Genomic DNA, 11,946 nt, shown 5'->3' with positions numbered 1-11,946 from the left:
CTGGCTTCCTGACGGGCCGGCCCCAGGTGGTGAGGGTAGGCAACAACACCTCCGCCACGCTGACCCCAGGGACGGGGCCCCTCAGGGGTGTATGCTTAGCCCCCTCCTATACTCCCTGTTCACCCACGACTGCATGGCCACGCACGACTCCAACTCCCATCATCAAGTTCACGACGGTGGTAGGTCTGATTGGTGGTAGGCCAACCTCATGAGGCTGAAGAAATTTGGCATGTCACCTAAAACCCTCACAAACTTTTACAGATGCACAATTGAGAGCATCCTGTTGGGCTGTATCACCCCCTGGTACGGCAACTGCACCGCCCACAACCGCAGGGCTCTCCAGAGGGTGGTGCGGTCTGCACAACGCATCACCGGGGGCAAACTACCTGCCCTCCAGGACACCTACAGCACCCAATGTCACAGGAAGGTCAACAAAAGAATCAAGAACAACTACCACCCGAGCCACTGCCTGTTCACCCAGCTATCATCCAGAAGGCGAGGTCAGTACAGATGCATCAAAGCTGGGACCGAGAGACCGAGAGACTGAAAAACAGCTTCTATCTCAAGGCCATCAGACTGTTAAACAGCCATCACTAGCACAGAGGCTGCTGCCCCCATACAGACTTGAAAATCACTGGCCACTTTAATAAATGGAACACTAGTCACTTTAATAATGCCCCTTTCATAACGTTTACATATCTTGCATTACCCATCTCATATGTATAAACTGTATTCTATACTATCTATTGCATCTTAGCCTATGCCGCTCTGACAATGACATTGCTCATCCATATATTTATATATTCTTATTCCATTCCTTTACTTAGATTTGTGTGTATTAGGTATTTGTTGTGGAATTGTTAGATATTACTTGCTAGATATTGCTGCACTGTCGGAACTAGAAGCACAAGCATTTCGCTACACTCGCAATAACATCTGCTAACCATGTGTATGTGACCAATACATTTGATTTGATTTGATCATCGACGGCGATGAGTCAGCCTACAGGGAGGAGGTCAGAGACTTGGCAGTGTGGTGCCAGGACAACAACCTCTTCCTCAACTTCAGTAAGACCAAGGAGCTGATTGTGGACTATAGGAGAAAGAGGGGAGAGCACGCCCCCATCCACATCAACAGGACCTCTATATCAGGTGGTGTCAGATGAAGGCCCGAAAAATTCCTGTTCCAGTGATAATGACAGTGTAATAATAGAGAGTAGTAATGACTTTGACCTGAAGGGCCCCTCTCTCTGGCATGCCTTCTGAGTGGGATCGGTCAGCAAGGGGTTAACTCCTAATACACGCACGAGCACACACACTCTACCACTCAGAGAGAGAGAGAGAGAGAGAGAGAGAGAGAGAGAGAGAGAGAGAGAGAGAGAGAGAGAGAGAGAGAGAGAGAGAGAGAGAGAGAGAGAGAGAGAGAGAGAGAGAGAGAGAGAGAGAGAGAGAGAAAGAGAAAGAGAAAGAGAAAGAGAAAGAAAGAAAAAAATAACCCACATTTCTGTTTTCCTTTCTTTCTCTTTCTTTTATGAGGAAGACTTGCATTGCTCACGTAGAGACTGACCCTGTTTTGGTATGAACCTGTAGCTGTGCCAGGTGGAACAGAACACAGGAGGTCTACTGGGTGATTAGCTTTGCTCCAGATGATCCTATAACAACACCCCAATGCACTGCACCCTAAATCTAAATCCATTAAAAGTGTGTTAAAAGGTATTTGTTTTCAAGGGCATCTCAACAGCAAGCTGCTATCGAAATCAGGTTTTTGAACCCTGACTTGGCAAAGATGTTGGGCTGTGCCCCAGTGCTTTCACTCAGTAACAGGATAGACTACAACCTAAACATAATAGGTGTGATCATCAGCCTACTCCTGAATGAAATCACGCTGTGTGTGTGTGTGTGTGGGTAGCAAAGAGAATCACCTCCAGCTGCACAGAGCTATGTGCTGCCTGCCTACTGTGACTGAAATTGTATAGTCTCAAATTAGAACCATTTAGACTAAAGAGCACACAAATGCACACAGCAATGAAAGTGTCTTATCCACGCATAGCAGAATTAGAGTACTGTTAGAGAAAAAAAGACTAGACAAGTTACACCAGATAAACAATGTGGGAGTCTGAAAATCTGCCTGAGATGTACAGGCACCAAAGCCAGCGACAGCCTGACAGGATGAGTGAAGGGAACCAATGGAGATGAGGGAAGTGGAGGAGGATCCCGGAGGATCCTCTCTGAGAGCTCTCCGTCAGTCACTCTGCCCTGTGTCTCTCAGGGGAGAGAGAGGGGAGAGGAAGAGAGAGAGGTAGACAGAGAAATAGAGAGAGAGAGAGAGAGAGAGAGAGAGAGAGAGAGAGAGAGAGAGAGAGAGAGAGAGAGAGAGAGAGAGAGAGAGAGAGAGAGAGAGAGAGAGAGAGAGAGAGAGAGAGAGAGAGAGAGAGAGATTGAGAGATTGAGTCAATAACTACTGCTGTCCTGTTACTGCAGGGGTTCCCAAACCTTTTGACTTGGGGCCCCCTTCCAGCATTGGGGAAAAAAATGTAAAAAAAACTTGGGCCCCCAGCGCGCGTGCACACATCTATTTCTATGGGCACAAGCACTGTTCATGACACAAACTGTTCACACCCCTCTTGTTGGTGGAGAGAATATTTCAGGTTTAAAGCTTATTTCCTTGCAATTCTACATTTTGCCATGTTTAATGTGTATTCATGTGTTATTTGCATGACAAAAAATGTACAACAATATCTATGGGCTAAAAAAACTAAATAAAAAAACGTTAGCTGACTTGATCTGAACATTTCTGACAATTTATAAATAGCTCTCTAAGATATGCAATGACTAACATGACAAGAGGAACTAATGATGCACTACCCAATTTCGAAATTGCACCTTGTGCATTCTACTATTACAACTTTCAAGAGTAAGTTTAATGCCGGACTGCGTTCCTTAAAAAAATAAAATTAACCCATGCTTCCCCCGGCGACTCCTTGCACCCCACAGTTTGGGAACCACTGTGTTACTGTATGCCTGTAGCCACGTCATGGCTTAAGCTTCCTCCTCCACTAGTTTTGTTCAGTTTGTTTTTCCTCCATGGAGAGTCTTTTGTCTCTTCTAGTGGAGGTTAAAACACCTGGTCTCTCCAGTGTTGTCATGGTCACCAGCCCTCTCTCAGTCAAAAGATGCCCATGAAGAGAAAATGAGAACATATTGTTCTATCCCTCTCCGTATGTTTGGCTAAACAACTTAAACTTCAACATTCTAGGATGGCTATTGCACCTGTGTTAAGTAGAATAATTTGCCTAAAATCACTTTAACCTGCAGAATATATTGAAATAATCATTATAAATGTGAAGCTCAGAGTGCGAGTTTAATCTGACAGCATGTTTGCATACACCAGTATGCTCAGTTTCTTTTGAAGGACAGACTTGTCCTGATGTGCCATTTGGAAAGTGAAACACAGAAAGCATTTCCTAGTCCAAGTCTCTGCAGGGCTTGGAAGGGAAAGAGGCTGGCATGACCATTAGCAAATACACAAAACTTACTTACAAAACTCAACCATTCAAGAGGTTGACATTCTCTGGTGATTTTCTGTTTTTCATATGGTGAGAGGCTTGTCTCTAGATCTTTTGCGCAATATGTGAGACATAGTCAACATAGACGAGAAGCTTCCTCAAACAGTGCATGACGTTTGCTCATCTATTAATACCAAGTGATGTGGTCTGACGGCACTAATGATGTCATCTCTTACACTCGTGTGTGTTTGTGTGTGTGTGTGTGTTTGTGTCTGTGTGTGTGTGTGTGCGTGTGCATGTGTTTGTTTGTGTATATGTGTGCGTGTATTCCTGGGTGTGTTCTGGGTTATGTAAAGTGTTTCTTTAAGCTGCTGATGTAATTATTAAGACAGACGATTTGATGGGTCAGGCACGACACAGTATGCAGTATGTTTTGCACACTGGCGTTAAAAGACACAGTAAGCTGATTTCCAGGGTCTTGGGTATATAATCCACTGGAGTGACTTAGTCCATACACCATGACTTCAACTAGCTGATTCACACTCATGTTAAATGATAGATGCCTCTTTCTATTCTTTGGGATATGAATCCTGAGAGTCCATCTCTCTCTGTGAGTCATTACTGTTTAAGGAGAACGCCTCCTCCCTCTTGTTTCATGGAGAGATCCAGACATGAAGCTTTCCTATTTCAGCTAGCAGACATGAAACTCTCCTATTTCAGCTAGCAGACAGCTCTAGCTCAACCTATGTTCCCTCTTCAGTAATACTGCATGTTCACTGCTGAAAGTCAATGAGTCACTTCACAGCAGCACCAGCATAGGCTGTAGTGTTTCTAAAGAACGTATCATTAGGATTCATCTACTCAGGCTATAAAGCATGTATTTGTGTGAAAGCATACGTAGATACAATATATTGTTTAATTGCTACTCAGTATTACTATACTATACGTAAGGGATAAACAGGGAGGGGCTAAGCTATGGAGCGAGATAGCTGCCAAAAGGTTGAACGTACGTATTGTTAGGATCGTAAGAAAATCCATATGTAAATTGTTAGGATCGTAAGAAAAGCCATGCGTGAAACATGAAACGTAAACGTGAAATTTCACCTGTGAACATTCAAACACCATGTTACGATTACGTACTAACATTTTAGGCTTGAACAAATCTTGTGTTGCAATTCTGACGTACAATAATACCTTTCAGAGTTTTGGCAGTTTCATCTCACCAACAAAAAAAACGTTCACCAAACAGCCTGTGAGGAGTGCTACGCGAACAAGCATAACACAGTATAAAAAAACAGAAGTAATGGAAACCGGAAGATGTATCCTGCACGTTTTCAAGTTAAAAGTCTCCATTCTCTATTACTCCTCAGTTGAGTTTACTTCACATTTAGGTAGCTAATGTAATGGATTTGTTTGCCAGCGCAAGTCTAGATGGCACTAGCTGTATTATGCCTACAACAGTGAAGTTTCAGTCCGCTAGGTGTATCTCTACAGCATAGGCATATCTCTGGGTGAACTGGACATCCCCATGCATGCACCTTATTCAATATTGCACAATCCCATTCTCTGGGCTCTGTCTGCAATCATAACCAGTAGTATCTACCAGGAATAATGAAACAGAATTATAATAGATGATTTGGTGAATCTATGAATTATGCATGGCCACTGGAGTCTTTACCACTCAAAATATATATATTGTTATAGGATATTTTGATATTTATTTCATCACTCAAAATCTTGCGAAAGCATATTCTGTAGGAAGGGTTAATATGAATTTTAAATAATTGTACATGATTTATATGAATCGGGTCATGAACATATGGACTTTGAAATGAACAAGGGAGAGGTTAAACGTAGGCTAAGTCTGGTATAACTCTGTTGCGGTGGTCTTAGGAAGTCTCCGTATAGGCTATTCCCTCCATCGTGACACTGCTGCCCAGCTGAAGAGCTTGTGATCTCCGTGCAGCACCACAGCACCAATGCGCCTTCGGAAAAGCACCCCTAAGCCTCAGAAGATGCCCTTCTGGAGGCATGCAGCTATTGAGTCATTATATACAGTGGGGAGAACAAGTATTTGATACACTGCCGATTTGCAGGTTTTCCTACTTACAAAGCATGTAGAGGTCTGTAATTTTTATCATAGGTACACTTCAACTGTGAGAAACGGAATCTAAAACAAAAATCCAGAAACTCACATTGTATAATTTTTAAGTAATTAATTTGCATTTTATTGCATGACATAAGTATTTGATCACCTACCAACCAGTAAGAATTCCGGCTCTCACAGACCTGTTAGTTTTTCTTTAAGAAGCCCTCCTGTTCTCCACTCATTACCTGTATTAACTGCACCTGTTTGAACTCGTTACCTGTATAAAAGACACCTGTCCACACACTCAATCAAACAGACTCCAACCTCTCCACAATGGCCAAGACCAGAGAGCTGTGTAAGGACATCAGGGATAAAATTGTAGACCTGCACAAGGCTGGGATGGGCTACAGGACAATAGGCAAGCAGCTTGGTAAGAAGGCAACAACTGTTGGCGCAATTATTAGAAAATGGAAGAAGTTCAAGATGACGGTCAATCACCCTCGGTCTGGGGCTCTATGCAAGATCTCACCTCGTGGGGCATCAATGATCATGAGGAAGGTGAGGGATCAGCCCAGAACTACACGGCAGGACCTGGTCAATGACCTGAAGAGAGCTGGGACCACAGTCTCAAAGAAAACCATTAGTAACACACTTTAGTAAGCCAGCGCATGTCCAGGCCCGTCTGAAGTTTGCCAATGACCATCTGGATGATCCAGAGGAGGAATGGGAGAAGGTCATGTGGTCTGATGAGACAAAAATAGAGCTTTTTGGTCTAAACTCCACTCACCGTGTTTGGAGGAAGAAGAAGGATGAGTACAACCCCAAGAACACCATCCCAACCGTGAAGCATGGAGTTGGAAACATCATACTTTGGGGATGCTTTTCTGCAAAGGGGACAGGACGACTGCACCGTATTGAGGGGAGGATGGATGGGGCCATGTATCGCGAGATCTTGGCCAACAACCTCCTTCCCTCAGTAAGAGCATTGAAGATGGGTCGTGGCTGGGTCTTCCAGCATGACAACGACCCGAAACACACAGCCAGGGCAACTAAGGAGTGGCTCCGTAAGAAGCATCTCAAGGTCCTGGAGTGGCCTAGCCAGTCTCCAGACCTGAACCCAATAGAACATCTTTGGAGGGAGCTGAAAGTCCGTATTGCCCAGCGACAGCCCCAAAACCTGAAGGATCTGGAGAAGGTCTGTATGGAGGAGTGGGCCAAAATCCCTGCTGCAGTGTGTGCAAACCTGGTCAAGACCTACAGGAAACGTATGATCTCTGTAATTGCAAACAAAGGTTTCTGTACCAAATATTAAGTTCTGCTTTTCTGATGTATCAAATACTTATGTCATGCAATAAAATGCAAATTAATTACTTAAAAATCATACAATGTGATTTTCTGGATTTTTGTTTTAGATTCCGTCTCTCACAGTTGAAGTGTACCTATGATAAAAATTACAGACCTCTACATGCTTTGTAAGTAGGAAAACCTGCAAAATCGGCAGTGTATCAAATACTTGTTCTCCCCACTGTACCCTAATGTAGGCCTATTTGCCTACTAGCCAAATAAAGTGCAGAGCATGCATGATGCGTGCAACTCGTCATTCCAACATATTTGAACATTTAATTCATCCAGTCAGTATGTCATCCATTCAGTCATTTGTCTGAGTTGTAATAGGAACTAAATCAAAGAGAATAGAACAGTCTTATTCATTTGTTTATTGAAATCCATGTGTGTATTCAAAATTATCTAAATTCTCAAAAGTTCTTTAGCCTACCACTTTAATAATTCAATGTTTAATTTAGGCCTATCCAAATAAACAAAATAGGCCTTCAACTTGTAGGCATTGCAATTTAGGCTATCATTTTGGGTACTGGTGTTTTGCGGAATAATTGTAGAACTCTATTTGTGTTTTATAACAGTTTTTATTACAGGGCTCCCCTTAAAAAGAGACCCTAGCTCACAGGCCTCTAAATATAGCCTTTAATAAATGTTAAACAAAATAGTTGAAGCACGTGCAGTGGCTGATAGGGAAAACAGATCTGGCAATAAGATAGTCTTGACCATTTGGGACCCCTTGGCTATTTCGCTCAGGACAGGTTATAGTCAAGACATAATCAATATTTTGTTCTGTCTCATTTATTGATATGGATATAGCCTCTGCGTGATGGGTTGTGCAACGCAAATGGCTATAACAAGCCTACATATAGAGTGGAATTCACTAATACAACAGTCAAAATGTCTAATATAAGGCCTACCGTGCTCCCAAATACTGGAACAAGTGTGATTCATTAGGTTACATGATCCCCACAGTAGCCCCACGCAGCTATAAAAATAAATGATGTAATTATAAGGCCAATAAATAACACACAACAGCACGGCATATTTAGATAGCGGAATAGGTCAAGCCTAAATCATATTTACTTTCTATTTTGCAGCTCAGGCGGTTATTCTAGACAAGGCTCTTCTGTGTCTTTATTATTCTCACACTAGTCATTTGCTGAAGGCCCAAGCCTATACCACGCCATCTACTGGTGTAACGTCGTTATTGAATGCAGTTCTAAAACAAGCTCTAGACCTTTATTTTGGAAATGAAACTGGAAGCTGCAAAGCAACTAACGTCTCGGCTAGAGTTGCTTGATTGACTAGCTAACTTTGACTAGCTATGTTCAGTTCATGTCCTTTGCAGATGCCACATTATTGACAAAAGTTTGTACGTACCTCCCGAGTGGCGCAGCATTCTAAGGCACTGCATCGCAGTGTTGTGGCGTCACTACAGCCTGGGGTTCGATCCCAGGCTGTGTCACAACCGGCCGTGACCGGGAGTCCCATAGGGCGGCGCACAATTGGCCCAGCATCGTCAGGGTTAGGGGAGGGTTTGGCCGGGGGGGCTTTACTTGGCTCATCGCGCTTTAGCGACTCCTTGTGGCGGGCTGGGCACCTGCAGGCTGACTTTGGTCGTCAGTTGAACGGTGTTTCCTCCGACACATTTGTGCAGCTGGCTTCCGGGTTAAGCGGGCGGGTGTTAAGAAGCGCGGCTTGGCGGGTCATGTTTTGGAGGACGCATGAGTCGACCTTCGCCTGTCCCGAGACCGCTGCGCAACTCAGGAGGCCTATTCATACTAGTCCCAACACAAATCTAGAGTTGCTACCCAAGCCGGCTGCTCGTTCGTTCTATCGGGTTTGATTGCCAGAGACGCGACCCGGTCGTTCAGTCTTTTTGTTCTGTATCTATAGACGTTCATTGCAGTTGTTCGTTCTAAATGTTCTATTGCCATACTGGCTGGCAACGTTCTTATCCCTTGCTTGCTAGATCAGTCACGTCAAACAGTGCAGCCATAATAACAATAAAGTAGCTTCATTTGCATTTGTTGAAGCTGTTTTCTAGTGACATTTATTTGGATACATCCAAAACAATGAGCTAATGAGGCACGATTTTACCTGGCATAGAAAATGTGCTTGATCGTCAGGACACTGTTGTTCAGAGCAGCTAGCCAACAACACAGCTAACACAATCACTTCAAACTGAAGCTGGAAAGACTGCAAACTAGCTGCACTACGTTTCATTTTAGCTGTTTTCTATTAATATTTATCTGTATACAAAATGATGCTTTCATGATTTCGACTGGCTGAGAAAAGCTGCCTGCCTGTCTGTTTCATCCCGACACGTTCATTACTATGCGACAGCTGGAGATCAAATTTGAATATTGAAACAATGTTGCAAATGTCGGAGACAGACAGCAAGGTTTATATAAGATGTTGAAAACTAAATGTTAGTCTAAAAGAAATGTGAGATAATGTCTAGATGCTTTATATAGTGGAGATCAAGTTTATAAATTGCCTGGCTGGGCTGATGACACAGTAGACACCGGTTGAAATGCGGTTTTAACCAATCAGCATTCAGGATTAGACCCACTCTTTGTATAATATTTTATACTGTACTGTACTATATACTATACTATAGTATCAGCATAATCATCAGTAATGTCCCTGCTTCTCACCTTGGCAGGAAGACGCTCTCCACCACGTAGAAGTCCTGCATGAGAACATCTCTGTCAGGTTTGGAGGTCAGGTTGCCCACTGTGTAGCCGATGCCCAACTGGATGGCCCCCTTCAGGGCTGACGATGTGGTCTGAGGGTCAGGGACAACCAAACACACCAATCAACACATAAATCAACACATACATTAACCAATCAACAAATCAATCAAGCAACACATGAATCAAACAAAAATATAAACGCAATTTCAAGGATTGTACTGAGTTACAGTTCATATAAGGAAATCAGTCAATTGAAATCAATTCATTAGGCCCTAATCAATGGATTTCACATGACTGGGAATACAGATATAGATCTGTTGGTCACAGATACCTTAAGAAAAAGGTAGGAGAACTAGGCGTAAACTCCAAAGAGCAAGAAGGTAGCAAATTCCCAGAAGAGAATGGTACTCATTTCTAAGAAATAATGTACTGATACCTCTTCTGGAGGCATGTCTTGTAAAAGGTCAGTGTAAGATGGGCGTTCAGGAATATACAGTACAGTCAGAAAACAAAGTCAGATTGTCTGAAACAAGCACGTTAAAGTCATGAAATTGAAAGCCAGTTGATGCCTATGACACTTTCTTAGATGGCTTCAATTGTTCTGAAAATTAATTACCCAGATGTTTCAAATCGACTGCAATAGGCCCAGTTATATTGTGTGTGCCAAAAATTCCATCGCCACCAGTGACGTCTAATCCAAATGAAAATACAGTGAAGCAGAGAATGGACTGTGAGGATGGCTTCCCATCATGTACTAACTGTGTAGAAGCAGGGCATTTATAGGAGCTCATATGTCAAAGGGTCACATCAAAAGGCTTCTTGGACTTCATCATAGTGATAAATGGTCATTCATTTCAACAACAAACACTGGGAAACCTCCCTTCATGGTTCTCATAAAAGGCCAGTAGAATCCAGCCAGAGAGAGCAGTATATGGAGAGATGAAACTTTACCTTCTTGTATGTTTTCTCTCCGCTCGTGTTCCGAGACCCTCCCACTCCATTGTCTGTGGTCGTTGACATCTGACGAGAGGACAGAACAGAAGAATAAGGAACTCACTGGTCAAAGTTTAGAAACAAACAGAGTATCTTCAGGTGCTACTGTAGGTCAGTGGTACAGGAATAAAGTCAATTCACATTGACTGTCTAGGAATAGATTCATTTTGGGTTATTTCATAATGTCAACACACAGCTCACAAAGGTCTTTCCCCTACTGTCTTTCTCAGGCCAGAGTACACGACCACATAGGCCTACAGTTTGAATTTGACTAATACACCTGTACAGATTGGTGAGCTATGCATTTTTCATTGCATCATCTGACACAGATACACACCCACATTGTCTACATACGCTAGACATTCAGTCATGCTGAATTGCTCCTGTAGCTGGCTACAGCTTAAGAAGTAGGTCTTAATGTGAAGATGTAAAGCTAACACAGTATATCTACAGTATCTGGTAGTGATGTTTATCAATAAGATCCTGCAGATAGGAGTGTCTGCGTGAACCAGGTATAATGAGCACACCCTGCTAAGTGAAAAGTGAAGGTGTAATCAGTCACCTTGTTTAGTGAAAAGCTCTAACAATGAAACAGAATCAGGTGCGTGTAATTAGTCACCTTGCTTAGTGAAAAGCTCTGCCAGTGGAACAGAGATCACGACCACATCTCTTGGTCATCAGGCAGTCATGGGGAGGTTTCAATCTACAGACACCCTCTGGAAGAGAAGAGAGGACACAGAGAAAAGACTCCATTACATTATATGATTACAGAGTGAAAGAACAGTAGGAGAATGCCCTCTGCTTCAATCTAAGGCTGTACCTCTTTGATGTCTGAATAGAAACTTGGAAAAACTACTTTTAACAATTTTCACTGAGCATTTTACAAAAACACATTTACATGAAGAACAGTGCAGATGCAAAGTTTGGTAGCAGAATGAGGGTTTGTGCTGTTTATCACATTCATTTATTCAACATTAAAAATATTAATATTACTATCTCAAAACTACCCTTTTTGATGTTGTTCATTTTAAGACATATTGTTTGGAACCATATACTCTACAAGTATATCAAATTCCCAGATTGGGATATCTGCTAATTCTGAAATTCTGATTAATTTTATGAGCACCATCAACACAGTGAATGGACTTTTAAGCAGGTCAACATTCACAAGGCCGCAGGGCCAGACGGATTACCAGGACGTGTACTCCAAGCATGTGCTGACCAACTGGCAAGTGGCTTCACTGACATTTTCAACATGTCCCTGACTGAGTCTGTAATACCAACATGTTTCAAGCAGACCACCATAGTCCCCGTGCCCAAGG

The 11,946-nt window shown here is 42.8% G+C and overlaps 1 protein-coding gene across 1 annotated transcript in view; it reads right to left on the bottom strand.

Annotated features, from left to right (window-relative positions):
* LOC311141413 (phosphatidylinositol 4-phosphate 5-kinase type-1 beta-like) overlaps nt 1–11,304 on the bottom strand; it is a 36,962-nt gene extending 25,658 nt beyond the window's left edge. The window contains exons 1-3 of the mRNA XM_084176736.1: nt 11,244–11,304; nt 10,583–10,651; nt 9,593–9,723 (exon numbers count right to left, since the gene is read on the bottom strand). Coding sequence (XP_084032862.1) covers nt 9,593–9,723; nt 10,583–10,651 — 200 coding nt within the window. The 5' untranslated portion in view covers nt 11,244–11,304. The remainder of the gene's footprint in view (nt 1–9,592; nt 9,724–10,582; nt 10,652–11,243) is intronic.
* Between the last annotated feature and the right edge of the window lie 642 nt (nt 11,305–11,946).

This window comes from Coregonus lavaretus (genome assembly GCF_964263955.1).
Source record: "Coregonus lavaretus genome assembly, chromosome: 14".
Lineage (NCBI taxonomy): Eukaryota > Metazoa > Chordata > Actinopteri > Salmoniformes > Salmonidae > Coregonus > Coregonus lavaretus.
This window is presented reverse-complemented; position numbering and strand designations above follow the sequence as displayed.